Here is a 27,778-nt window from a genome sequence, read left to right as displayed (position 1 = left end):
CTGGAGGGCTTTAGCAGAATTTATTTTATTTTATTTCTTTCAAACAAAGGAACAAAGGTGGAAATTGATCAAATTCTCTGCTGGTTCCTGCATCAACAGTGACTGGACTTTGTCCTCAGAACTTCTGCAGCTGCAGCATCAGGACCAGCTGATCCTCCCTCATCACCACCAACTGCAGAGAAACAAACAGCAGAATTGATGAGTGACTTTGGTCCTGGAAAGTGATCTGATTGGCTGAGAGCCACCATGCTGCTCTGACAGCTGCACTGAGGAAAAGATTCACTGGATCATAATTGTGATATGAACCACGTTGGAGCTGAAACCATCATCCAGCGACTCCACACCAGAACTGACCTCAGAGTCTCCAGTCTGTAGTCTGGACTGGCAACAAGATCATCCAGCTTCTGCCTTGCTGAATCCTCCAGGTTGTTCCAACCCAGGTCCAACTCTCTGAGGTGGGAGGGGTTGGACTTCAGAGCTGAGAGCAGCCAATCACAGCTGACCTCTGACAAACTGCAGCTCTCCAGTCTGAGTAAAGAAGAAATTATGGAGATTAAAATGTGAAGTCTGATATATTTGAATGTGTGTGTTTCTGTGTGTGTGTACAATTTAACACAACTAGTTTGAAGAAAACTTAAAACAACTATAAATAAACACAAAATGCATCAATGAGCCCAATAAAATATATTACAAATGATGTTTTCTATTCTCTTCTTCATTCTCTCTCTCTTTCCTATATTTTGTCACCTCTTACTATGATCAATGCATTGTTACTATTGTTAATATAGTTAATATCATTATGAATGATGCTAACAGCAGCATTATTATTATAATCTGTTAGTCTGTTTATTCTATCATAGATTGACTTATATTGTGGGCTGGTCCCCATGGCTGGGTAGGGCTCTGAGGAATCCTATATATATATTTCAGAACAGAAAATAGTAATAACAATATGGGATGAGTGGATGAATAAATAAACAAAGCCCCCCCCGTCCCCTCTGTATTGCTATTACTGCCACTTATTGTCATCATTGTTGTTGCTAATATTGTTATTATTAATATGATTATTGTTATTAAGAGTATTGTCACTATTATTATTGCCATGCTTTTTGAAAATCTATCAATCTACCAATATTACAATGTTTCCATTGTTCCCTCTTCAGGAATGAAGCCCCTTTTTAATTTCTATTGACTGTTTTCTCTGTCTGATAATTATAGCATTTATTATTATATATTAATACTCAACTGTTTCAACTGCTATATTTACAACTGATACACACACACACAAGCACACACGCACACACACACATACAAACATGCAGACACACACATCTCTATGGGCAGTGAATTAAGCTTTTGCCAATTAATCTGACAAATTTAAACACTGCACTTTTAATTAGACAATTAATCACCAGTGCACAAAGAAAATCAATTATTTTTCACAGAAACCAAAATATTTTCTTGGTGGAAAAACAAACAATGAAAGCAACTATGAAGACAGTGAACTGACCTCAGAGTCTCCAGTTTACAGTCTGGACTCTGCAGAAAACCACTCAGCAGCTTCACTGCTGAATCCTCCAGGTGTTTGTTCCCACTCAGGTCCAGGAGTCTGAGGTGGGAGGGGTTGGACTTCAGAGCTGAGAGCAGCCAATCACAGCTGACCTCTGACAACCTGCAGCTCTCCAGTCTGAATCAAGAAGAAATGATGGAGATTAAAATGTGAAGTCTGATATGTGTGTGTCTCTGCGTCTGTGTGTGCACAACTTAACACAACTTGTTTGAAACAAACTCCAAACAAAACTCAATAAAAGACAAAATGTATCAATAAGGTTTGTAAAAATATTAAAAATGATGTATTTTATTCTCTTATTCATTCACTCTCTCGTTTTCCTATATTATTCTCTCCATACTTATAATTACACAATTCCTTCTGTTCTTCCTCTGCTCTTCTACCATTTTATTGCTTTAGTCATGAATGCAGTGAGTTCTGCCCATTAATATTCTCACGCATAATTATGCTTGACTTCATTTATTGGTTTCATTTATCTGATTTGTTTTCTTCTCTCTCTTTCTTTGTGGGTTCCTCCTTTGTCACCCCTTACTTTGATCAATGCATTGTTACTATTGTTAATATAGTTAATATCATTATGAATGATGCCAACAGCAGCATTATTATTATAATCTGTTAGTCTGTTTATTCTATCATAGATTGACTTATATTGTGGGCTGGTCCCCATGGCTGGGTAGGGCTCTGAGGAATCCTATATATATATATTTCAGAACAGAAAATAGTAATAACAATATGGGATCAGTGGATGAATAAACAAAGACACCCCCCTCCCCTCTGTATTGCTATTACTGCCACTTATTGTCATCATTGTTGTTGTTATGATTGTTATTATTAATATGACTATTGTTATTAAGAGTATTAAGAATATTTTAATTTGTATTGACTGTTTTCTCTGTCTGATAATTATAGCATTTATTATTATATATTAATACTCAACTGCGTCAACTGCTATATTTACAACTGACACACACACACACACACACACACACACACACACACACACACACACACACACACACACACACACACACACACACACACACACACACACACACACACAAAATGAATGTTGTTTGCTCTTCACTCTGTCTGTCACTGTCTTGTCACATTGCACAATAAAAAAATTAATTTAACTTAAAAAATAAATATCTTTATAGGGAGTGAATTGATGATTTCCAACATTTTAAACACTTAATTAGCCAATAAATCACCAGTGCACAAAAATGTTGATCAATTTTCACTAAAAAAAAACATTTCTTGGTGGTGATGGGATTATTATGTTTAGTTGAGGGTGTTATTATTTGTAGTTTAGATGTTTGTGTTGATTAATATAATTAGTTCAGATGTTTGTTTATAATAATATGATTACTAATATAGGACTGTTTAAATTGTTGGCTGACCTACTCATAGAAAAAAGGCATTGTTGCAGGAGTCACACAAACAGCTCAAGGAAGAACAAAAAGAAGAACTTCCCTCACAAACCGGTGACCCTGGGGGACCAGAGGATGGACATCAGAGCTAACTGACTTGGTGACCATCATAAAACTTTACAACCCGTTCATTTACAGGGTGGGGAATTTATAATCCATCTGAGGCACGGGGGAGAGGAACCTGTGACCTTAGGCATGTCTTGCACCATATTGTTTCAACAGGTCTGGACACCAGGCAGCCAGTCAGAGGAGGACAACATTGGGGAGCGTTTGCATGTTCTCTTTTGGATAAAAGGACTGGGTCAAGTGACAGATAGCAGTCAGAGTTCATGCTGTGACAATACTTTGTTGTTGCTAGGATTTTGAACTCGGCCCAGTGCTCTGTTTATTTGTATCCTGAATTGATTTATTTACTAAAGACATATTTAAATTGCCATTCTTCTCCTGAGACTCTTTATTCAACGAACACGCGGATCAGCAGCACGACACAAGGAAATTCTCTGATCCAACAGTGGAAAAAAAACAATGAAAGCAACTATGAAGACAGTGAACTGACCTCAGAGTCTCCAGTTTACAGTCTGGACTCTGCAGAAAACCACTCAGCAGATTCACTCCTGAATCCTCCAAGTGTTTCCTACTCAGGTCCAACTCTCTGAGGTGGGAGGGGTTGGACTGTGGAGCTGAGGGCAGCCAATCACAGCTGATCTCTGACAAAGTGCACTTCTCCATTCTGAATAAAGAAGAAATGATGGATATTAAAATGTGTTGCAGTCCAGTTTGTCAAGGTGCAGCTCAACATCACTGCGTCATGAAGGTAATAATAACCACTGATATAAATATGCTTAAACCAGTGGGTTGATTGATGCATTAGAAAGGCATTGTATGCATAACATGCTGCGTAAGCTCTGTGCAGAGTCATGAGACGCCTGAGAGGACACAGGAATCCTCCTCCAATAAGGAGATCCAACAGTCACCAAGACAACAAGAGGCCACAGTTCAGCTCTTTACTGTGGTTTGAGAGACCTAGGTTAGTTTTTCTTCAGTCACTCGCTTCCACGATGATGATGATGATGGTGAATGGACTGTCAAATGTTGCCATTCAAGAACTCTCTAGGGTTGAGTCCATGACTAAAGCCTGGGACGGCCAGGAGGCCCAAGTTTCAAGGATGCTTTCAGTTCCCTCATGGTGGCTCGCAGCCAACGAGGTCTTTTGTTGTTGCTCTCTTTATTGTTTCCTTCTGTTGCAGGCTGCCTACCTGGAGGCTCTTCCAGGTAGGAGCTTCAACAAACTCCCAGTCCAACCCTGAACTCTGACTTTACTGAGCCTGAGCTGCTAAACTCTGAGTGTCCCGTTCCACAAGAGCTGATTTGAACCTCAAGTGTGTCAGTGAAGATTCTCAGTGGTCCAGGTCATCTTCATGTAGAAGGGTTGACTTGAGGCTATTGGACTGCTTCTTGCTACCTTGAAGATGTCAAGATATCAAGAACCAGTCCAGTTGCCTCAACTTCACCTTCTACATTCACCTCAAGTACCTAAAGTGTTGAAGAAAAGCCAAAAGAGTGTGCATAGAGACACAGCTTTGGGAACGTTGGGTGTCTTTCTGAAGGATGTACTGAAGATGTTGTTGTATTTTACTGCTTTGAACGCCCAATTCTACTGTATTGTGGACATGTGTTGCTTCCTTCTTGTCCAGGACTCCCTGGAAAAACTGTCTGAATCTCAATGAAACAAAAATATTTTCTTGGTGTAAAAACAAACAATGAAAGCAACTATGAAGACAGTGAACTGACCTCAGAGTCTCCAGTTTACAGTCTGGACTCTGCAGAAAACCACTCAGCAGCTTCACTCCTGAATCCTTCAGGTAGTTTTCACTCAGGTCCGGTAGTTTTCACTCAGGTCCAGGAGTCTGAGGTGGGAGGGGTTGGACTTCAGAGCTGAGAGCAGCCAATCACAGCTGACCTCTGACAACCTGCAGTTCTCCAGTCTGAATAAAGAAGAAATGATGGAGATTAAAATATGAAGTCTGATATATTTGAATGGGAGTGTGCAAAATTAAACAACACATTTTCAACACATTAACATCTATATTTATTGGGAGTACATTGAGCTGTTGCCAATAAATCTTGACATTTTTTTAAACATTGCACCTTTAATTAGACAATTAATCACCAGTGCACAAAAAAAAATTATCAATTTTCACAGAAACCAAAACATTTTCTTGGTGGAAAAACAAACAATGAAAGCAACTATGAAGACAGTGAACTGACCTCAGAGTCTCCAGTTTACAGTCTGCACTCTGCAGAAAACCACTCAGCAGCTTCACTCCTGAATCCTTCAGGCAGTTCTCACCCAGGTCCAGGAGTCTGAGGTGGGAAGGGTTGGACTTCAGAGCTGAGAGCAGCCAATCACAGTTGACCTCTGACAACCTGCAGCTCTTCAGTCTGAATAAAGAAGAAAAATGATGGAGATTAAAATGTGTTTCTGTCCAGTTTCTAAATGTGCAGCTCAGCGTCACTGTTGACTAACAATCACTGAGTCTTTTCCTAAAATGAGTGCAGTGTGTTTGTGTGACGGAGGATCGTCATCCTTTCAGCCTCCAGTCTGACACTGTCTTGTAAACTGGGAGCACTGGTGCTGCTTCCTGACAAGACTAACAACACAACACAACACTGAGGGAACAACCTGCAACACACTGACTCACTCTCCTCTCTGACGATACAGTCACTTGATTGGGGGCGACACCAGTGGTGTAGTCTACGTGATACGCAGTTATACGCCGTCTAACCACTAGAAAAGGTTCTGAATTATCATAAAAGCACTAAGAAGACACACATTTGTCCACTTTCCCGTTTAAAAACGTAATTAAAATTATGTTTTATGTTCTGATGTGCTTGAGAGTGAGCTGTTGCTTTAGTGCTGCTTTAGAGAATCTGAAACTTTTTTTTAGTGTTGATGTTTTGTAGTAGCTTTGGCCTGTGAGATGGAGGGGGGGGGATCAGAGTATCCCCACTAGAATGAACTAGACTACACCACTGGGCTGCACCAGTGTATGGAACACAGGAGGGTCCGGGTAGTCGGACTCCCATGAGACCCCTGAAAGCCTTCAAGTAACATTTTAAGGTCTCATATTTGTTTCAAAAGGCTGAAAATAATACAGATTGACACAAAGAGTCACTAAAATGTCTTTAACATTACCCTGTCTAATATTCAATGTTATCAAATACTATTCACAAAGGAAAAGGGGGTGGTTTTACACCTGGCAGAAGGAATAAAAGGTGGTGTCAGCAGCTCCAATGCCAAATAGCTACAAAGTTGAATCCATGAAATATTGTGAGGTTCTAACAGGCCTCCTGCATGTTCAGCCACTGTAGATTGTGATTGAGTCACAATCAGGAAGATGGGGACCCCCAACCCACTGAATATTGATGGTGTTTCACCCACTGGGCTGGATCACTATGCAGTGGTATCTGAATCCTGAGTCAACACCAGCAGTCACTATATATTCCACTCAATGTATCCCACAATGCATCACTAGAAGTCGAGTCCAACCGATGGCCACTAACCCAGCAATTTATCCCATCATGCATTGCACTCATAAGCCAAATGCAACAAAGGCACTTTTTATAATATGAACTGATCGCAAGAATGCATACACATGTGTAAATTACTGTATATATATTTGTATAAATAATATCATATATACTGGATATTATATTATTATATATATTATATTACATATAGCACCTGCTAATGGGATATTTTAATAATGTGACCGTGATGACATCATTCACGGTGCCATACAGGAGAGGTGTGCAAAAGGTTTTTTTTCATTTGGCTACTGAGTGCAGTATAGTTGCAGTATAGTTGGATACATAGAACTTCATACACAGTGAGGAGGGAAGTAGTGGGTGAGTTCAGACAGTCTGTGTCACTGTTGTTGACTTGATTTTCTGTTGAGTTCTCAACATTGGAGGAAAGAAGAGTGTTTGATATAGATTGAAATATGACTTCTATACAACATGGAACTAACAAATACTTCAGGGTTGAAAAACTAGTATGAAGATTTTTACTGCATGTTATATCATAAAATATTTAATAGCACAGCAAGCTCGAAAATGAGTTTTGTTGGCAGACAAACTGAACCAGAACCAGCAGACAAAAGAGTGGCTCAGATTTCCACTGCAGCAGCTGACCTGAGATCTTCCAGTCTGCAGTTTGGACTCTCCAGTCCAGCACAGAGCAGCTTCACTGCAGGATCCTTCAGTCTGTTCCCACTCAGGTCCAGCAGTGTGAGGTGGGAGGGGCTGGACTTCAGAGCTGAGGCCACAACTTCACACTGAGTTCAGGAAGCTGCAGTGACAGAGGGACAAAGACAGAAGTCACAGTGAAGATCTGACGTTGGTCACAAGACACTGTATCAGCTGATCAGCCTCAGCCCTTCACTGGCCAATCACACAGCTGGACAACTTCCTGGTTGATTACCAGTCACTGCCAGTTGAAAGTTACTGATTACGCCTCTGAATTACTGTCGCTGCCTTGTGATTGGCTGCTACACCCTGGTGTCACTTCCACCAATCACAGTGCAGAAGTGTGACTAGTCCTAATAAAGAGGAAGAGGATGGTGGAATGTCTGGTCTCCAGACGGGACCAGCACTGGACCATCTGGAGAGCCTGAAGGTCTGATAGTGAATCCTGAAGGCCTCAGTGACAGGGTGAGGGAACTGCAGATCATTAAACATCCACTGGGGGGCGGTGTGTGTGTGCCTTGACCTTGACTCTACTGGAGCCAATGTAATTGAAAGCAGCGCCCTCTACAGGCTGTGTGGCAGAGGAACAACGCTACATTCTGATGCTTTGCCATGAAACAGGAAACTTGGCCGACGTGGTGACATCAGAGTCCTGACCTGATTGGTTCAATTTACAGGCATGGCGCCCCCTTGTGGCAGAAGGAAATTGGACAGAATCTTCAGGTTCCTGCTGCAGTTGAAAACCTTCAGAAAGTGAAAGTTGCTCAAGCTGCAGGTGGGTTTAATTTGCTTCATGTTATTTTACTCCTGGATGTTTCTGTTCACAAACCTTCCTGGACGAATCAAAGCCTTCCTGCAGTTCCTCACAGCTGGAATCAGTCTTAGTTTTCCATTCTCGTTTGTCTTGTACTTCTGCAGGTCCAACTCCTCCAGAACCTCCTCTGACATCAGCAGCATGTAGGCCAGAGCTGAACACTGGATGGCTGAGAGTCTTTTCTTTGATCTCTTCTCTGACTTGAGGAACTCTTGGACCTCCTGATGCACTGACTGATCCTTCACCTCCAGCAGACAGGAGAAGATGTTGATGCTTCTGTCAGAAGAAGCAACAGTTTTTATCTTCTTCAGGTTCTCAATGACCTTCTGTAAGGTTTCTGGACGGTTATCAGTGTGGCCCATCAGGCCTCCTAAGAGTCTCTGGTTGGACTCCAGACACAGTCCATGGAGAAAGCGTACAAACAAGTCCAGGTGACCATTTTTGCTCTTCAGAGATTTCTTCATGATTCCATCCAGAAACACATCCAAGGATTGTTCACAACTGTTGTCTTCTCTTAGCTCCTCTGATGTCTTTGGGTTCTTCTTTCGTGAAGATTTTGCTCTTGAACTTGTCAGGAAATCCTCCAGAACCTCCTGCTTCCTGTTGGTGTGACAGTGGAAGATGAAGACTGCAGCCAGAAACTCCTGAACGCTCAGATGAACGAAGCAGTAGATGGTTCTGTGGAAGATCACACTCTCTCTTCTGAAGATCTCTGTACAAACTCCTGAGTACACAGAGGCGTCAGTCACACTGAGACCACACTTCTCCAGGTCTTCACTGTAGAACATGATGTTTCCACTCTCCAGATGTTCATATGCCAGCTGGCCCAGCTTCAGAAGAACCTCCTTGTCAGCCTCCGTCAGCTCCTGTGGACCTGTGGTCTGATGGTCTCCTCCATACTTGTGCTGCTTCCTCTTGGTCTGGACCAGCAGGAAGTGTGAGTACATGTCAGTCAGGGTCTTGGGCAGCTCTCCTCTCTGCTCTGAGCTCAACATGCTCTCCAGAACTGTGGTCCAGCAGAAGACCGGGATCTGACACATGATCTGGAGGCTCCTGGAGGCCTTGATGTGGGAGATGATCCTGCTGGACACATCTTCTCTATCTCTGAACCTCCTCCTGAAATACTCCTCCTTCTGGTCGTCAGTGAAGCCTCGTACTTCTGTCAGCCTGTCCACACATGACGGAGGGATCTGATTGGCTGCTGCAGGTCTGGAAGTTATCCACAGCAGAGCCGAGGGAAGCAGATCTCCTCTGATCAGGTTGGTTAGCAGGACGCTGACTGACGTCTTCAGAGTGACATCATGCAGAACCCTCTTCTTCTCAAAGTCCAGAGCCAGTCTGCTTTCATCCAGGCCGTCCAAGATGAAGAGAAGTTTGCAGACATGCAGCTGCTCTGCTGTGAGCTTCTCTAACGTTGGATGGAAAACATTGAGCAGCTCCAGAAGACTGTAGCGCTGCTCTTTGACCAAGTTGAGCTCCCTGAATGACAGAGGGACCACCAGATGAAGGTCCTGGTTCTCCAGGCCCTGGGCCCAGTCCAGAGTGAACTTCTGCACTGAGAAGGTTTTTCCAATCCCAGCGACGCCGTTGGTCAGCACCACTCTGACTTTGAGTCCCTGCTGCTCAGCGAAGGCTTCAAAGATCTGGCTGCACCTGATTGGACGGTCGTGGAGGCTCATGTTGGTCTTCTTGGTCTCCAGCTGCCTGACCTCATGTTGGCTGTTGACCTCTTCACTCAGTCCCTCAGTGACGTAGAGCTCAGTGTAGATGTTGTTGAGGAGGGTGTGACCTCCTGCTTCATTGGTCCCTTCAGTCACACGTTCACATCTCCTCTCCAGACTGATCTTATGCTGCTGCAGAAGCTCCGGCAGACCATCAACCTCTGGAGCAGAGAAAAGGTTGGAGAAGAAAACATCAGTGTGACAATGGGAGCATTATTTTCTGACCACAACTTGAAGCTGAAAGCATCCAAAGTCCATTTTCAGCAGCTTTGATGAACCTGTGTGATCGTCTGAGTGTTTACTCTAAATGTCCCTCAGTGAATCTTATCACTGGAGGTCCTGACTTGATGGTGTGAGATGTGAAGGACGTGCAGGTGGACAGTCTTACTGGGAGCAGACTGGTCCCAGTATGAGCTGGTGCACCTTCTGCACAACTGGTGTCCACGGCTGGTGGACACTGGACCAGTCAGGACGTCCCCACACTGGACACAGCAGGACAGCTGCTGCTCCTCACCACCACCAATCCTCCTCCTCTTCCTCTCCCTGTGGGGACAGTTTACAGTCACTCACACCACCACAACACCACAATCATGGAGACATACAGGACTGTTGTGTTTGAAAGAACTTTACAGTCTGGAACAGGAATGTTGAGTTTGTTCAACTCTGGAACTTTGAGGAACGTGAACATGAACATTAAAGGTCCTTACACACCGGCAGCAAATGTTCACAAAGCGAAAAAGCAACGGATATTTTTTCGCTCCTGTGTCAAATTATTCGCAGGTGAAAAGGTGAATACTGGACTTCTGACCAATCAAAAATGATGTTGGATGGTCGATGACGTCACATCAACAACACGGAGCCAGTTGACGGAGAAGCTCCTCCAAATGCCCGACAGACATTCTGAAGTACTGGCCAAATTTCACTCGGTCAAAATGAAGATCCTGGATGGTTGTGTTGAACTCACCCATCTGCTCTAATGCCTTTTTTTCTTTCTTTTTTTAAAGCCGTGGTGTAGAAAGCGGTGTTTCGTTTTACGCACGTAAAACAAAACTTCTCGGTCACCAAAACAAAAATCCTATCTTTTATTCTTTGGTTTAAATCTGTTCCGAAAAGCTTTCTAAATGATAAAAACATCCAAAGGAAACCAAAAAAAATTATTTATGGCAACAGGAACTTAAATAACAGTCAAAAAAGGCTTCATTACCGCCGCTTCCTCTTCATCTTCCACCTTCACCTGACCTATATATCCACCTGACGCACACAACACGCCCAAACAAATAACAACAATATAGCATAATAATTTTAGCAACACAATAAGCACAAAACTCATGTTCACTATAAACTAAAGTAGTCGGCATACGAAAGTCATTAATTTAACGGCTGCAACACCTCTCTCAAGAACAATATTAGGTGAACCCAAATACTTCTATTCTTTGTTGATTCCACCATCACATCACCACTTGAGGATGTAGTCGACTCCATTGTTTCTCCTTCGGCGCGGCAGAAAGAGCCCCAAACTTCAGTTGCTTAGCGAATTTCAGACACATATTTGTGTCGTGCTTGGTGTGTATGGAAAAAAAATCGCTGGCGAAACATTCACCTTTTACCGGGTGGACCTTAAGGACCTTAAGAGTTGCTGATCTTCTGACTGCTGCTCTGCCCACTGCTCTTATGTGCAGGACATGAATGAATGCCCACATAACTGTAGTGATTGTACTGATATAGTACTGATACAGTTAGTACTGGTAGTAGAGTTACAACTGATAGTGATAGAACTGACAGAGAACTGACACAGGTAGTACTGACACACATACTGAAAGTGCTAAAAGTATTGGTTGTTGTGATAGTATTTATAGTACTGATAATCTGATATTACTGACAGTCGTCATGATATTCAAAATCCAAGTGACAACAAGACAAGTTTTCTTACTGCGTCTCAGAGGCTCCAGGTCCATCACTGAAGTTTATTGGTCGAGCCATGGAGTTGTCACTCTTCAGAGACACACAGCTGGGCCATGGAGACTCTGCTCTCTGTCTCTGGTACTGAATCCTGCAAGTGGAAACATGAGTTTTGCATCTATAGAAAGATATTTAGGAGACATTCCAGAAACGTAAAATCTGCATTACAGGTTCCAAATTGAAAATCATCCAGGCACAACACACTGAAATACCCAGCTGTTTACATTTCAATATCATTTACACAGCAATATACTGTATAAGTAAATATAATTTCCATGTTTTAACACTTTCAGTGGGATGGGATTTTTCTCATAACATGGATTCAAGTGAATTCACTATCCAGGTTAACACTGAATGATGAGGGTCTTTATATTAACAGTCAAGTACAACTCAACCATCATTAACAGTTGATGCTGATATTGATGTTGCTGTGTTGAGTCAGTACTGATACAGACAAGACAACAAGTTTTCTTACTGTGTCTCAGAGGCTCCACGTCCATCACTGAAGTATAGTGGTGGATCCATGGACCTGTTACTCTTCATAGACACACAGCTGAACCCTGGAGACTCTGCTCTCTGTCTCTGGTACTGAATCCTGCAAGTGGAAACATGAGTTTTGCATCAATAGAAAGATATTTAGGAGACATTTCAGAATTGTAAAATTTGCATTCCAGGCTCCAAATCGAAAATAATCCAGGCACAACACACTGAAATCCGATATCAGCATGCTACAAAGGAAACATACTTTCATTATTTATTCTGTAGTGTGGAGTGTTAAAAAAAAAAAAGGCAGGATCAAGTGATATTACTCCAACAGAGAATAAGAGTCAGAAAACAGTTGTATTGGAGAACATACCAGTTATTATTAACAATTATTTAAAAAAAATCAAACAAACAGCGGAATAGAAAAAATAAACAAAAAAATAAATCAGGAATCCGTGAACAATGACCCAAATAACTTATAGTGCAAACAATTCAAAACAAATTAACAAGTTTACTGCTCGTATATTCTGAAAACAACTGAGAGCAGGAACAAAAAAACAACAAAACCATATTGTCAGTTAACTAAACTCGTGATGACCCCGACTCCTCCATCTCCACTTTCTGCAGTCCGAGCATGATGTGGAGATTCTTTTTTTTTTTTTCCAAGAAAATAAGCATTTCAGCATGCTGTGCTGTCAGACTGCTCCTGTGCTCCTCAATGATGATTGACGCTGTGCTAAAGATTCTCTCACTCTCAACACTTGTACAAGGAGCAACGTAAAGTCAGCGTCGATCCAGTGCGCAGTCAGACTCCATAAAGACAGCGGACAATGGTCTGAGCTCCATATGTCGGCAGTGAAGCTCAGAGCGTTTGCTTTCTCCACGTGTGTGTGCGGCAATACACTTTTTAACTTCTTCGTGCATCTGAGGTATAGTTTTGTCGGCAATGTAGTGGCGGCTACGGATAACGTAGCGTGGCTCGAGGAGCTCAGTTAAGCGTTTAAACCCGACGTTACTCACCACCGACAGGGGCTGGTCATCGAGCACAATGAATTGGGCAGCTCACGTGAGCTCTACATGCTGGAGCCGAGCACTCTTCTTTGGCGAGCGCACCAGGTGTATTACCGCCACCTACTGCTGTGTTGGAGTATGAACCGCAGTCACCTATTTGAATAGGGCAGAAGCGCCGGAGTAGAATGGACTGCTTTCTATCAGAGTGTTAATATCGGAGACTTGAGACGACGTCCGATATAATCTGATATTCCTTTTTGGGCTGATATCGGACCGATATCCAATATCAATATCGGATCGGGACAGCCCAACACTGAAATACCCAGCTGTTTACATTTCAATATAATTTACAGAGGAATCTGCTAGCTAAGCGCTCATTATTTCAGACAGTGTTCAATAAAGTTCAGGAAGAGACAGTGGTCACTCAATAAAGGGCCCTGACATTTCCTCCAACACATCGGTAGTCAGGGGAGTTTGTCCTTGAGTTTGTCCTTCTCTTGTCCAAGTGGCATTCCCTTCTCCTTCTGTTTCTATATCTATCACACCCTCAGGGCTCAACTGCTAGTATTGGCCCAATCATAAGGAGGGTCCAGAAGAAACCAACCAGAGGGCTGAAGTCTAAACCACCACCCCTCCCTGCAAACAACTAATAGCCAATCAGACAGGACTTCATCCCATATAAACTCTGTGTGGCCAGGATCTTCATTCTCCTTTGGGACGTCACCTGGAGACTTTCCTTCTAGGCTCCACTGAGGCTGCTCTTAGGGCCAAACAATGCTTGCTGTGTTTTTCAATAGTAGACCTTCTAGAACTTTTGTACGACTCATTCTTGGACAAACCAACACAACACACTGCCTTGAATTTGGTGTTGACACACACAAGTGACGAAAAGATGAGGACAAGTTTTCTTACTGTGTCTGAGAGGCTCCACGTCCATCACTGAAGTTTATTGGTCGAGCCATGGAGTTGTCACTCTTCAGAGACACACAGCTGGGCCATGGAGACTCTGCTCTCTGTCTCTGGTACCGAATCCGGCAAGTGGAAACATGGGCTGGGAGCTCTACTATCACAATCAGTTGAGACATTTCACCCCCACCACCACCACCACCAGAACCGTTCTCCTCTTCCTCCACACGAACACTCATGTTGAGGCCTGCAGTCAGTCTGGGGTAACCAGGAAGAGAGTCAGTGAGCTCACAACACTCTGAGTTCCACTTTGGACCGAGACAACAATGAGAAACTGTGAAACTGTGTCACACCGTTTTTCCAGCAGAATTAAGAGGACAGAAGTCAGTTTCTGAGGTTTAATGTGTGTTTATTCAGTCAGTGAGGACTCACCTGTTGCTCCTCTCACCTCTCTGCTGCTGCATTGTCTCAAAATGGAGACTTGGGTCAAAGTACTTGCACTTTCCTCCTGGGCCTGCTGATAACAGTGGCTCCTCCCATACCTTCACCTGTTGCTCATTGATACTGCAAGTGTAAGTGCACCTGGCCACTAGTGGTGCCAAGCTGAGGGATGGACCAATCCCAACTTTAAACCAAGAGCAGGATGTATTTTCTCTGTATTTGTTTTGGCAGAGTTGTAAAAAGTTGAATAAACAGATGCATTTGCCCTTCTGTTGTATTAAAACACTTGACCGTAACCTTTAGCAAGCGCTGTAGGAAAACAACCAATCAACAAAGCTACTGCTGTGTGCTGGCATTTGTTTGTTGATTTTATTTTTCGTGAAAAGACACCGCAACAATTTTCCGGGAGACCCGAGACTTGTGGGGAGGTAAACATAGGGAATGACAGCAACACACACACACACATACACACACACATACACAGTATGCAGTTTATGGCACTGGCTGAACTTTGGCTGGAATAAAAATGTGCAACATTTTCCATCGGACATTTTACAGCGACACTGTGCGTGTCAGGGCACCAATCAGGAGATTACATAATAAGCAGATTGGAGGCGATCACAATGTTACGTGAGGACCTGAGTTGCGACCCAGAAGCAGACACAGTAGGCTCAAAAGGTAATTAATAGAGTTTACTTAACAAAGGGGCAAAGCAACAACTACAGTAGTGACCAGAAGATACTGCAGGTTAAACACCAGAATCAAGGAGTCACAAGGAAGTGGGAAATGCGTACATGGGAGGCAAAGTTCTGACAAAGTGAAGCAGCGTTTGAGTCCTTAAGCAGCCTGAGGAAAATTCTGTGATAAAGGTGGGCAACAGAAAACTACAGAAATAAAAGACTAAAGTGGACAACAGGGAACTCCCCAAATCAAAGAGCAACCGAAAACCCTGACACACAATCCTTTATTTCTTTCACTTTTCTCAAATCCAACAGGGAAAAAGACAAAATCTGAACAGGAATGGATCATTCACACGCAGGCAGGCAGACTGGAGGCAGACAAATACAAAACAGGCAGAGGTCAAAACAGAAAAAGCCCGGCCAGGCGTGAAGAAACAAGGTCAAATGTCTCCAAACGGTCAGGAACACCTGATCACATGGACTGACCATCAGACAGAGCAGCACTGCCAAAGGCCAAAGGCTGGGTTGTAGATTGCAGCCTGATTGTCCAAGATGAGAATCAGGTGAGCTGACAAAGCAGCAGGAAAAGCCCAGACAGGAAGTGACCCAAATAAGGAGGTGGTTGAAGTCACATGGCAAAGCACATGCGAAGCAGGAGAGGAGACAATGGCATTCACTCTCTGACAGGTAGGGGGAGACAAAACACTGCTCCAAGTGGGAATCCTATGGAGCTCCTCTGGTGACATGGATGGGGAGGGGGTGTTGTCATCCTCACCCTGGCACACTGGTGAATATAAAAACAGGGTATAATTACCTTTATTGGCAAAAGATAATCAGCATCACTCCCAAACTGAAAGCTGCATGTCGACAACCATCCCGCTAGCGGCACAAATGAACCATATCATGGCCACGAGATAATAACGCGTGGGCACGCATTCACCATCACGTGGCCATGCATTCATTATCTCGTAGGCACGATATAGTAATGCGTGGCCACACATTATTATTATTTTCATCCACGTCACCAGGGGGGGCTCCATAGAATCCTGACACTGCAATAACAGACTGTTGTTGTCCTGACTGTGTGTGTGTGTGTGTGTGTGTGTGTGCACGATTGCAAACCTGACCTCGGAGACCAGCAGAAATCACACACTGATAATAAAACTTCTGCCCTTCTGTTGCTGCAGAGCTCTGATTCCTTCTCCTCCTCAGTACAGTTTTCACAGTGGAGCCCGCTGGTGGTCACCACACACAGATTGGAGTCAGCTGAACAACTGCATCAGCTGCTCAACAACACCTGCTGCTGATAAAATGACGACCCTGATCTGTCACGGCATCTACATCGACATCAGCTGTGATATTTTCTTCTTCTTCTATACAAGTTTATATATATATGTTAAAAAAAAAAAAATATGCAGAGTTTCTTCCTGTAATTATTGTAAATTGTTTTTGGTTGTCACAGTCAAAATCTTTCTCCCATCATTGAAGATTTTGACAGCTGACAAATGTTTCCACCCCCCATGTCATGTCTGGGGCTCCGTACGACACAATATCTAAATGAGACATTTTTAACATTCCAACAACCCTTTCTTCCTCTGGCCAGACGAGACACATTTCTCAATACCAAACACTTGCTTATTCAATACAAGACTTTGCAGCCGAGAGCAGCCAATCACAGCTGATCTCCGACAACCTGCAGCTCTCCAATCGAGATAAAGAAGAAATTAGGCAACTTGTCCAGGGTGTCACAGCCTTTGCCTTATGACTCCCTGTGTGGTATTGAAAATGGATTTATGGATTTAATATTTGATTAAAAGTCCTCTCAAAGCAGCATTGACCATACACAGACGCTGATCCCAATGTTTACACTTTTAACAGTAATCAAACCGAACAGAAATGTCAACCAATCCTAACAAGTGTCATCGGCAAACAGATCCAATTGTGCTCAGGAAGCAAGCAAGCTAACAGCAAGCTAATCCACTAGTCCAGCCACTGCTAATCTGTCAGTGTTTAAACTGTTTAATGACATCAATAAAATCTGTAATGAAAATGAGAAACTGTATAAAAGTGATTGCACGTGTCTATTCAAAAAGAGCTTGTGGAGCTCATTAGAGGATTCAGGTTCAGACGCTGTAAAAGTGTAAAAAGAAGAAAATGACAAAAATGAGTTCAGTGACTTATGGACTCTTGAGATCCTCACTGACAAAGCAATATGCTTTCCAACTGACCAGTCTACCATTCAGGTCAAATTCAATTCACAAGACATGCACCAGAGTGTTTTATTTATTTTTCTTGTGATATTTATTCTTTATCAATATTTGAACAGCAATTAGCTTAAGTGTTTCAGAAAGCTAACAAACTGTTTCGCAGAACCAAAACTTAATTCTTCTTCTTGCGGGAGAATGTGAGTATTTGAAGAAAAATGAACAGTTTCGCACTCGCAAAATGACACTTTCACCACCCCTCTGATTACACACGGAGTGAAGGGGAGGTGGTGACTCGGTTACACACTCCAGCACAGTAGGTGGCGGTAATGCACCCATCAAGTTGGTTGCCACCCGCCTTAAACAAAAGAAGAAGAAGAAGCGAGCGGAGCGGAGCGGCAGCGAAGATCGTCGGTCTTCGGGTGTTGAGAGAGGAGGAGGAGGAGAAGAAGGAGGAAGAGAAGTCACAACATCGCCGGTGCGTCTTCCGGTGGTGAAGCCTCCTCATGTCGTCACCACCTCTGCGGCTCGCCTGAAGAAGCAAAACACAAGGGAAAGGAAAGGAAAAAGAAAGACGGACTGTTGGACGACACAGGCGAGATTTCCAAGTCACCGAGCAGACGACTGTTTTAGCTCTTTTGAGCTCATGTAGCTGCGCCTCGTCAGCAGGTGAGAGTCCGGGTCCTTCCCGTATACAGCTGCTGCTGCTGCTGCCGCTGCTGCTGTTACTGCTGCCGTTACTACTCCTGCCGCTGCCGCTGCTGTTACACTCTTGCCGTTACTACTGCTGCTGTTACTGCTTCTGCTGCTGCCGTTACTACTGCTGTTGTTACTGCTGCTGCTGTGGTTACCGCTGTTACTGGTGTAACTCTTGCTGTTGCTTTTACTTACTTGCTGTTATACTGCTGCTGTTACTGCTGAATGAATTTACACCCTAATAACATGACTCTCGTCATAATTCCAGCAGCACCTTGAACAAGAACCTTCCGTCCCTCCGTCCGTCCGTCCTTCCGCCGTCCAGCAGCCCCACCGTCGAGCCGGCCAGCCAGTCAGCCATGTGTGCCGCCGTCTACATCCTCTCCACCGTCACCGGCTACGTCCTCACGTCAGCCTTGCTGCTCAAGTGTCCCACCCTGGTGCACCGCAAGAAGCGCGAGAGGTTCCTCGGCCGCCACATCTCCCACCGAGGAGGTCAGTGTCAGTCTGTCAGGACAAGTAGGCGCATCGTCCGCCCAGCAGTCGCTGTAGTGTTCCCACTGCTTCCCCGCTGTCCTCACCGAGAAGATGCACATTCGTCACGCATTCACTACGTCCTCATGACATTACATTTTTTTCTAAGAAAAAAAGTTTAAAAAAAAAAGTAAAAATAAAAAATAAATGTTTTACACACACATTTGCGTCTAAACTGGAAAAGCAGTAGGGACAGAACAGAGGTGGCAAAGTGTCAACATTCTGTCTGTGAGTAAATGTAATGAAAAATACTCTGTAAAGAATAGCAGTACTGATTCAACACCTGTACTCAAGTAGAGGTAAGAGAGTACAGGTTCATGTACAGGGGTCAGAGGTCACAATGAGCATCTGGATTATATTACCAAAGCTTTGCCGCTTTCAATGCGATTAGGTTTTTTTTTTTTTTTTTCAACTGCAGCTCAACCAAACTGTAGGCAGTAATAGGTCTGACCAGTGAGACATTATGGGATGTTGACACTGCTGATAACAAAAGCCACTGTTATTTTTGACATGAACTGCGAACTGACCTTTGACCCCAAAGCCCTCTAACTCTACAATAACTGCTCTAAAATTAATGTAGTGCTTTAAACATTAACAACAATACAATACAATCGTTATAGTAATATAATAAACTGGACCTTGAGTCTGTAATAATAATAAATCATAAGAGTAATATACAAATAATCTCCTGTCTCTAAAATATCATCCACTTTTATATTCAACTGCAAGACAGCAGAGGTCAAACAGCTCTACTTCCAGCAACAACAACTAGAACACAAATAGCAAGTCAATTACTTTAAGCCAAATTTGTGTCTTTTAAACTCTTTTCAACACAATGCCAGCTTGTTTTGTGCGACGTAAGCAGTAGAAAGTACAGATATTTGTGTACAAAAGTAGGGAGTGAAAGCAAAAAGTTGTCAAAGAAAGAAATACTCCAGTAAAGTACACAGACAAAGTATTTGTACTTTGCTGCTAACTACTCGCCCAGCAGTTTGTTTCAGCCGAGTCGGTTGACTGAATGTAAAACATTCCTGTTACCACGGCAGTTAAACAGTACAATATAATAGTCAGACATGAGATGAAGTGCCGCACAGCACTGAACTCTGAGCTGGTCTGCAGATTAAAACAACAACTTGTATCTTGATTGTGCTTTTATTATTAGGTTGGGCTTAGAAAAATGATTTAAAAAAAAAATAAATAAAATAATGATTGTTTTGTTATCTTCAGTAAATTTGAACTTTAGCCACCATCGCGCACACACAGTGAAACGATTGGTTGGTTGACCGTTATCAGCGGTGGCAAGGTGCAAAGTTCCGTCGCTGTGACGAGCAGGATGGATTGTGGATCAGCGACCAGGTCAACATAAAACGAGGGAGAGAGAGAAGTCTGAAAGTCGCTGCGCTTCACATCGTGCCGTGGAACTCAGGATGCTGAACCGCTGTGTTAACCCTCGGGCTGAAAAACCGTATTCTGAAGAAAAGAGGATTTGCAGGCCACAACTGGCAACCGACCAGACTGGTTCTGTCCAGATCTGGAGGTCACATGGTTACTGGCTCACCTGCTGCTGCATTCAGCCCCTTTAATCAGCCCAAGACGAGGCGGCCTCAGTGGGGCGGCGCTGACATCTGGTTGGCGGGAGGGTTACTTATCAGAGCACTTTGTGACATCACAGAGGACAAACAGAAATGTGACAATGTGAGGTGATACGATGATGATGATGATGATGATGATGATGGGCTTTTTTTTCCCTCCAAATGCCAAAAAAAAAAGTTGGAAAATCCTTGAGTGGAGGCGGGGTTAAAGTGGTCAGGTGACCTGCAGGAGGTCCTATAAGCTGCGTTTCCATGACCCCTAGAATTGCCCAAAACATAAATATGGCAATAAAAACCTGGTGATGGAAAAACCTCTCAAACGTGGCTGAAAGGTTTTGAGGTTCTCATCAGGTGGTTTTCCACACGCATCCACTTAGAGGAATATGGCAAAAGCGTCGTGGAAACACTTTTTTCGCATTTGCACGCCAGCGGACGTTGACCAGTTCACTTCAAGTGAAAATGGCGCGTTATGATTGGACGGAGGAGGAGACGGATTATTTTTTACAAGTCATCAACATATATGACGGCAAACAACATGGAAATGCAGATTTGTACGAGGAGTGAGAGAGGGAAGTGAGGGAAGTGAGGGAGAAGGGCTTCGAAAGGCTGTGACCAGATGTTCATGGCTCATGCGCTTCACACCATTCAGTGGAAACACCTGCAAATCGCAAGTCTGCTTTGTTTAAATTTTAGAAATAATGCTTTTATTTTGCAAAAAACTAATGGAATCAGAACTGTTGACAGAACCTCCTCTCACAGCTGTATGTGTGTGTGTGTGTGTGTGTGTGTGTGTGTGTGTGTGTGTGTGTGCGCGCGTGCGTGTGCGTGTGCGTGTGTGTGCAGGAGCCGGTGAGAACCTGGAAAACACCATGGCCGCTTTCAAACAGTGAGTACAGACCCGCCCTCCCTCCGTCCGTCCGTCCGTCCGTCTGTCCGTCCTGCTCTCTGATTGGTCCGGGCTGACGCACTCTCTGTCGGTTCCCCGCAGCGCCGTCGACCTGGGCACCGACATGCTGGAGCTGGACTGTCACCTGACCAAGGACGAGCAGGTGGTGGTGTCACATGACCACAACCTGCAGAGGGTGTGCGGGAGGAACGCCAACATCTCGGAGCTGGCCTACGCCGTGAGTCCCTGCGCTGCCACTGCAGGCTGACTGAACAACAGAGCTCACGTTTTCAGGCTCAGATGAGAAACAGTTCGGTCAGGAAGTCGACTCGCTGCACACGTCTGACAGCAGATACAACACTGTGAATACGCAGAATATACTCTGAATACGCAGAATATACTCTGAATATGCAGCATAAACTGCAACTATGCAGATTAAATTGCAAATACTCTGGAAAAAAACCCTCTGAAGTACAAATTTAGTACAAGTACAAACCCGTTGGGCTCTGTCTAATTCCTGGATGCTGCGTCCTCCTCAGGAGCTCCCTCCGTACTTCTGCAGGCTGGGCGTGACCTTCCAGAGAGGTGAGACACACACACACACACACACACACACACACATACACACACACACCACCGCTACTTGTTGTAACGGCCGCTGCTGTTCTGCTGTCTTGCTCCTGCTGTGCAGGGTGTTTCTGCAACGGCGGCGACGACAAGCGCATCCCGCTGCTGCAGGAGGTGTTTGAGGCTTTTCCCAACACGGCCGTCAACATCGACATCAAGATCAACAACGACACGCTTATCAGAAAGGTGTGTGTGTGTGTGTGTGTGTGTGTGTGTGTGTGTGTGTGTGTGTGTGTAAAGAACACACACGCAACATGTCAAAGATGTACACAGTGGGGTTTTTTTTGCCATCGTTTATCCTGATTTCTATCACTGTGCTCTGGTTGCCATGGTGATCATATGACTGGGGAGTTTGGGTCATGTGGGCACCGTAGATCAGGGGTGGGGAAACTACGGCCCGGGGGCCATATGCGGCCCATTAAGCCTTTCAATCCGGCCCGCCGAACTTGAAGAATTTATGTTAATAGTCAGTCAGTCATCAAACAGCTGCATTCCATCCATTTTTTCAGCGTTTGCAGAGTCATTTCAATAAAGAGCTAAACACCGTGATGCCTTCAAAGACGCTGATTTAGTTGCAACTTTGAAGCTCCATGGGCTTTAAAACCTCAACGGGCCGCATATGGGCCCCCGGGCCGTAGCTTGCCAACGCCTAGGCTAGGGCGTGTTCTCTACCTCGACTTTAAAAAGACGGGTCCAACCCACTAGTTCACAGATATTAGATGGGTCCCAGTTATTAGACTGGTCCGACCCAGCAGCAGACTGAGGAATGTGACCCCACAGCTTAAACGTCCCAGATCCAGGTCTGAACCATGCCAGCGGCTCAGACCTGAAAAGGCTCCATTATAGCTGCTGCAGTTAAGCAGGTGTTGCAGGGCTCAGGGGTCAGGGGTCAGGGGTCGCAGGGGCAGATGACTTGAGAGCTTTTCTCTTGTTGCCATGGATTTTTATTCCAGCAGCAGCTCGTTGGTTTTCGGGGGTGGGGGAATGAGCAGAGTAATCCGACCAATCACTGATGATCACTGCTGCTGCTGCTGCTGCTGCAGGTGTCCGAGCTGGTGGTGCAGTACGACCGCGAGCATCTGACCGTCTGGGGCAACTCCAGCAACCAGGTGGTGAAGAAGTGCTACAAGGAGGTGCGTAGTTCACGTCCACCACCACCACCACACAGGTAACCGGACCTCAGGTGTGTCTCCTGCCCCTCCCCTCCAGAACCCTCAGATCCCCGTCCTGTTCAGCCTCCCCAGGGTTCTGCAGCTGCTGGGCCTCTTCTACAGCGGCCTGCTGCCCTTCGTCCCCCTGAAGGAGCAGTTCCTGGAGATCCCCATGCCCTCCATCATCAACAAGTACACAAATATCTGCACTTTGTTCTCTCTTACTTTGACTTGAGTGAAGGAGTTGAATCAGTACTTTTACTTTACCAGAATTGGATTTTTTTTGGTTTATTATTTTTTTTATACTCTGATCTGTGACGGTGAAGACGTATGCAGACACTCGAGACTGTTAAACACCCTTGTGATGGTTCACTCATCACCTCTTCCTCTTCCACTTCCTCTTCCTCTTCAGGCTAAAGGATCCAAACTCACTGACACGAAGCCAGCGGGTCATCGCCTGGCTGGCTGACAGGTGAGACTGGGAGCAGGGAGGGATTGGGGGGCTTCTGAGGCCTGTTTGCACTTGGTCATTTCATGCGTTTTTTGCTGATCAGATTACAAAAAACGCATGAAATGACCAAGTGCAAACAGTCCAAATCCGTTTTGACATCCAACCACCAAAACCACCTCAGGAGGTGGTTTTGGTGGTCGCATCGCATAAAAACGCATTCGTCACGGACGTGCGAACAGAATGCAGCTCAGTCCACATTAACAACCGCCTACTCCACTCACCTCTTCCGTGTACGTACTTGGTCGGCACCCCAACTTCCGGCGTCGTCATTATAAAGTTACAAACAAGAAGCGAAAACAAATCATTTTTGTTAGACTCGTTTATTAGCATGCTAATAAATTTCATTCCGGATTAGCGTATTTTGTCAGCGGAGCAGCGGTCGCAGTTTCCCACATATGTGATTAAATGTGCGACGTTGCATCCCAAATTTGCCAGCCACTGTTGATCCGAAAATAAAGTGGTCACCACTCTGTCCCACCAGTCGTTACTCCTCGTTCGGATCCATACGAGCTGCAGTAGAATTAAAACCAGTGACTTGATATAGTCCGCAAACAGGAAGTTGATTCTTATTCGCTGTCATGTAAAACTCGCCGTGGTTTTGCGCTTTACTGCCCCCAGTCGTTAAAAACGGAAATGACGCATGTTGCATTTGCATAGGTTCGGCGGGGGGGGGTGATGCGATCACAAATTGCACGCTCGAGACGCATGTTAATGGCTAAGTGCGAACAGATGCTGCGAGATCCGTTCTCGTGATCCAATCACCCAAAACAGTTACAAGTGACCAAGTGAAAACAGGGCCTCAGCTGCTCCTCAACTGGTCTCAGCTGGTTCTCAGCTGGTTGGTTCTCAGCTGGCTGGTTCTCAGCAGGTTCTCAGCTGATTTATTCTCAGCTGATTCCCTGTTGGTCCTCAACAGGTCCTCAGCTGGTTCTCAGCTGATTTATTCTCAGCTGGTCCTCAGCTGGTTCCCTGTTGGTCCTCAACTGGTTGTCAGCAGGTTATCAGCTGGTTGGTTCTCAGTTGATTTATTGTCAGCTGGTGCTCAGCTGGTCCTCAGCTGGTTCCCTGTTGGTCCTCAACAGGTCCTCAGCAGGTCCTCGGCTGGTTGGATCTCAGCTGGTTCTCAGGCAGTCGGTGTGATTTGTGTCCTGCAGGTTGCTGATGCGAAAGGCTCTGTTCCAACACCTGACTGCCAGAGGGATACAGGTAGCACTCATCACTCTCATCACATCACATGACTTTTACCAGGGAGCAGAAGCCAACTTTAACCTGTCATATTGCGTGTGTGTGTGTGTGTGTGTGTGTGTGTGTGTGTGTGTGTGTGTGTGTGTGTGTGTGTGTGTGTGTGTGTGTGTGTGTGTGTGTGTGTGTGTGGCAGGTCTACATCTGGGTGCTGAACGAGGACGAGGACTTTCAGAGGGCCTTTGACCTCGGAGCCACCGGGGTCATGACAGATTTCCCCACCAGGCTGCGAGACTTCATGAACAGGAAGGCCATCAGTAAGCCGCAGTGACCCGCCCCTCCCCCCGCCACCCCTCCTCCTCTCCCTGAAGTGTTTCCTGTGTAGGTGGTCGGCTCCGTCGCACTGCCAGAGAGCTTCTTACAAACGACCGCGTGGACTTTAGGATTTTATCACAACTTCATGTTGTTTGTTTGTTTGCTGATTTCAAAACCTATTTTTTATTTTTATTTTTTTCATCTTGGACTTCTGAAAGGCCTTCTTTGAACGACAGGCCAGCAGTGCGTTGGCAGCGACGGCCTCCAGTGTTCCCACTGATGTTGCGACGTCGTCGGAGCATCCCAGCAGGCAGAGGTGGCAAAAGTATTCACACTCTGGACTTAAGTGGGGAAAAAAAACAGTTCTCCGCTAAAGTAAAAGCACTGAGTCAACTCCTTTACTCAAGTAAAAGTAGGAAAGTACAAGTTCTGAAATGTACTGATGCAAAAAAAGTTTTAGTAAATAGTAATAGGTGAATGACTTTAAACAGAATTTGTATCTGTTAAAAAAAAACTAAAAATTAACACAAAAGCAACTAGCGGCAATTTTTCCAACGTAAGGAGTAGAAAGTACACATATTTGTGTCCAAGCGAAGGGAGTCAAAGAGATACCTGAAAAATCTACTTAAGTACAGTCAGCAAGTATTTGTACTTGGTTAACTCCCACCTCTGCCAGCAGGTTGTGCTGCGATCGGTCATGTTTACCCGCAACGCAACACGTGCAATAATTATGATAATGATAATGAATTGAATGATGATGACGATGATGATTATTATTTTATTTTTATAATTATTACGACTTCAACCTGACAGAAATATTTGCACAGGATGTGACCCGTGTGTCCCTGTCAGCACAATGAGCTTTTATGACGTATGTATGTAACAGATACTCCAATCTGTAGTGTGTGTGTGTGTGTGCGTGTGTGTGTGTGCCTGTGTGTGTGCGTGTGTGTGTGTGTGCGTGTGCGTGTGCGTGTGCGTGCTTTTAAGTGGCGCTGACAGTGTGTTTCAGTCGCAGAAATCAAAAGTGTTTCCACGCCCTTTGACCCCAGTTGTGTCAGGGGGGTGCTGGGGGGGACAGAGGGAGGGGTCTGGTTTGCTGCTGGCTGAATGTATTTTGGCTTGGACTAGGGATTAAAAACAAACAAAAAAAGCCTTGAACTCTGCCGATTCAATGCACGTGTGCTGTATTTTGTCCTGCATGCCTCGCTGACTTATTTGTTGTTGTTAGTCCAAACAGGGGATTTGTTAGCGCCTGATGTTTGGTGTTTTACTGTGTCCCAAATGAAAATATTGATTTTTTATTTTTTATTAAAGGCACATATCTTAATAAATCCTTAAAAATAAAGCAACGTGTGTGCATGTGTGTGTTTCTGTTTGGGTTTTTTTTTTAAAGAGCGTCAATCTAGCGAAACTTGTGGACTTGTATTTTGTAGTTTCCACAAACGGACACCAGGTGGCGCTGTGCGTCTCTTTCTTTTTTCTCTCCAGGTCAAGTCACATCAACTGAGCTGAATTCGACAAATTACAACAACGTACTTTCTTCATGGTTTCTTTGCGAAAATAAACGGATTTTTACCCCCCCCCCCCCCCCCCACTAGTATTTATGTTTTTCCGCAAAAAGAAAACCACAATTATTACAATTATTATGAAAGAAATACTTGATTTATGGGTAAGAAAAGAAAACTCGTAACATCATTGGTTGCCGTCTTTTTGGCCCCACCCCCTGACTCGGTGTTGCTATGCTGAAGCTCTATCCTGATTCGCCGGTGCAACCTGTCGATCATCTGCGATCGTCCAAACTTTCTTCCGTTCGTCTCTGTCAAAGGCGGCCAACCGCATCAAGATAGTTCACCGTGGCCCACGCAAGCTGAAGGCAGGACTGTTGAGCACGAGCTGCTGACGTCACGGCCGACGAGGTTGTGAAGTTTTTTTTGTCTATTTTTAGGGGTCTTGTTAAAGGGTCTTGTTTTAACTAGCCTGCTAAAGAAAATAGTTAGCCAAAAATACCAGCAGAGCATTCTGGGATTTGTAGTCTTAGCGGTACATGGGCTGCAAAATAGTGGTGGGCCAGCTTGGGCCAAAAATAATTACTCTGCAGGCAAAATATGGCCCGCGGGCCAGAGTTTGACACCTATGATTTAGAGCAGGGGCGGGCCAACTGTTGACTGGTGGGGCCACAATGGGTTGTAAAATGTGCCAGAGGGACCAGAGCAGCGGCAGAGGGATGGAGTGTTTTGGCGAGCCACCTCATAGGAGGAAAAAATATATTGTGGGATATGCAGAAAACTTGTTGCTTGAATGTCAAGTGAAAATCCACAAAAGCATTAAAACAAAATATCTATTTGACGTCCTCTTTGTCGAAGTGTCTCTTTAAAAACACTGAAAAAATAGTAATAAACAATTACTTCCATTTAAAAGTAACTTACAATGATTGACTTGTTCTTCATGACATCACAATCATCACTGTGGCAGAAAACAAGAAAACTTATAACTTATAAAAACAATAATAAGGTTGATTAATAAAGTTTTGAAGTTTGACAGAGACGGATTAAGAAGCTTTAACAGGCCGCATATGGCCCCCGGGCCATAGTTTGCCACTGCCTGATTTACAAGAACAAATGGAGCGTAGGACAGCCAACAGACGGACGATGAGAGCGACGACGGAGCCCGGAAGTGCAGGGCAGTGAACGCTCTCACTGCGGCCAAAGCCTTTCACCCCCCTCCCTCCCCCTCCTCAGCTCCCGGCCCCGCCCCCCTCCACCGCGCTGGGCATCAATGCGAGTCAAAACATTACGTCTGTCCAGGAGAGCAGCG

General features: G+C 44.6%; 2 protein-coding genes and 1 pseudogene across 7 annotated transcripts in view; 2 read left to right on the top strand and 1 right to left on the bottom strand.

Annotated features, from left to right (window-relative positions):
• Positions 1-26,309, top strand: part of gdpd1 (glycerophosphodiester phosphodiesterase domain containing 1) — a 47,935-nt gene extending 21,626 nt beyond the window's left edge. The window contains exons 1-12 of one of the 3 annotated variants that reach the window (XM_076015006.1): positions 17,867-18,136; positions 18,432-18,658; positions 21,133-21,175; positions 21,278-21,413; positions 21,715-21,760; positions 21,867-21,988; positions 22,846-22,935; positions 23,012-23,145; positions 23,366-23,425; positions 24,619-24,670; positions 24,843-24,963; positions 25,180-26,309. In XM_076015006.1, the coding sequence (XP_075871121.1) occupies positions 18,523-18,658; positions 21,133-21,175; positions 21,278-21,413; positions 21,715-21,760; positions 21,867-21,988; positions 22,846-22,935; positions 23,012-23,145; positions 23,366-23,425; positions 24,619-24,670; positions 24,843-24,963; positions 25,180-25,190 (951 nt within the window). In that variant the 5' untranslated portion in view covers positions 17,867-18,136; positions 18,432-18,522 and the 3' untranslated portion in view covers positions 25,191-26,309. Of the gene's footprint in view, positions 1-17,866; positions 18,137-18,431; positions 18,659-21,132; positions 21,176-21,277; positions 21,414-21,714; positions 21,761-21,866; positions 21,989-22,845; positions 22,936-23,011; positions 23,146-23,365; positions 23,426-24,618; positions 24,671-24,842 lie in introns of those variants that run through there. The other 2 variants (XM_076015005.1, XM_076015004.1) reach the window with 2 other exon arrangements.
• LOC142880941 (NACHT, LRR and PYD domains-containing protein 12-like) lies at positions 11-14,326 on the bottom strand (annotated as a pseudogene).
• A 460-nt stretch (positions 26,310-26,769) lies between the features above and the next one.
• Positions 26,770-27,778, top strand: part of ypel2b (yippee-like 2b) — a 7,814-nt gene continuing 6,805 nt past the window's right edge. For 3 of the 4 annotated variants that reach the window (XM_076015046.1, XM_076015049.1, XM_076015048.1), the window contains exon 1: positions 27,716-27,778. This exon is cut by the window's right edge and continues 100 nt beyond it. In XM_076015046.1, coding sequence (XP_075871161.1) covers positions 27,740-27,778 — 39 coding nt within the window. In that variant the 5' untranslated portion in view covers positions 27,716-27,739. Of the gene's footprint in view, positions 26,889-27,715 lie in introns of those variants that run through there. The other variant, XM_076015047.1, reaches the window with a different exon arrangement.

Source organism: Nelusetta ayraudi, unplaced genomic scaffold (assembly GCF_046127955.1).
Source record: "Nelusetta ayraudi isolate G7.1 ecotype Tasmania unplaced genomic scaffold, CSIRO-AGI_Nayr_v1 ptg000175l, whole genome shotgun sequence".
NCBI classification, from domain to species: Eukaryota; Metazoa; Chordata; class Actinopteri; order Tetraodontiformes; family Monacanthidae; genus Nelusetta; species Nelusetta ayraudi.
This window is presented reverse-complemented; position numbering and strand designations above follow the sequence as displayed.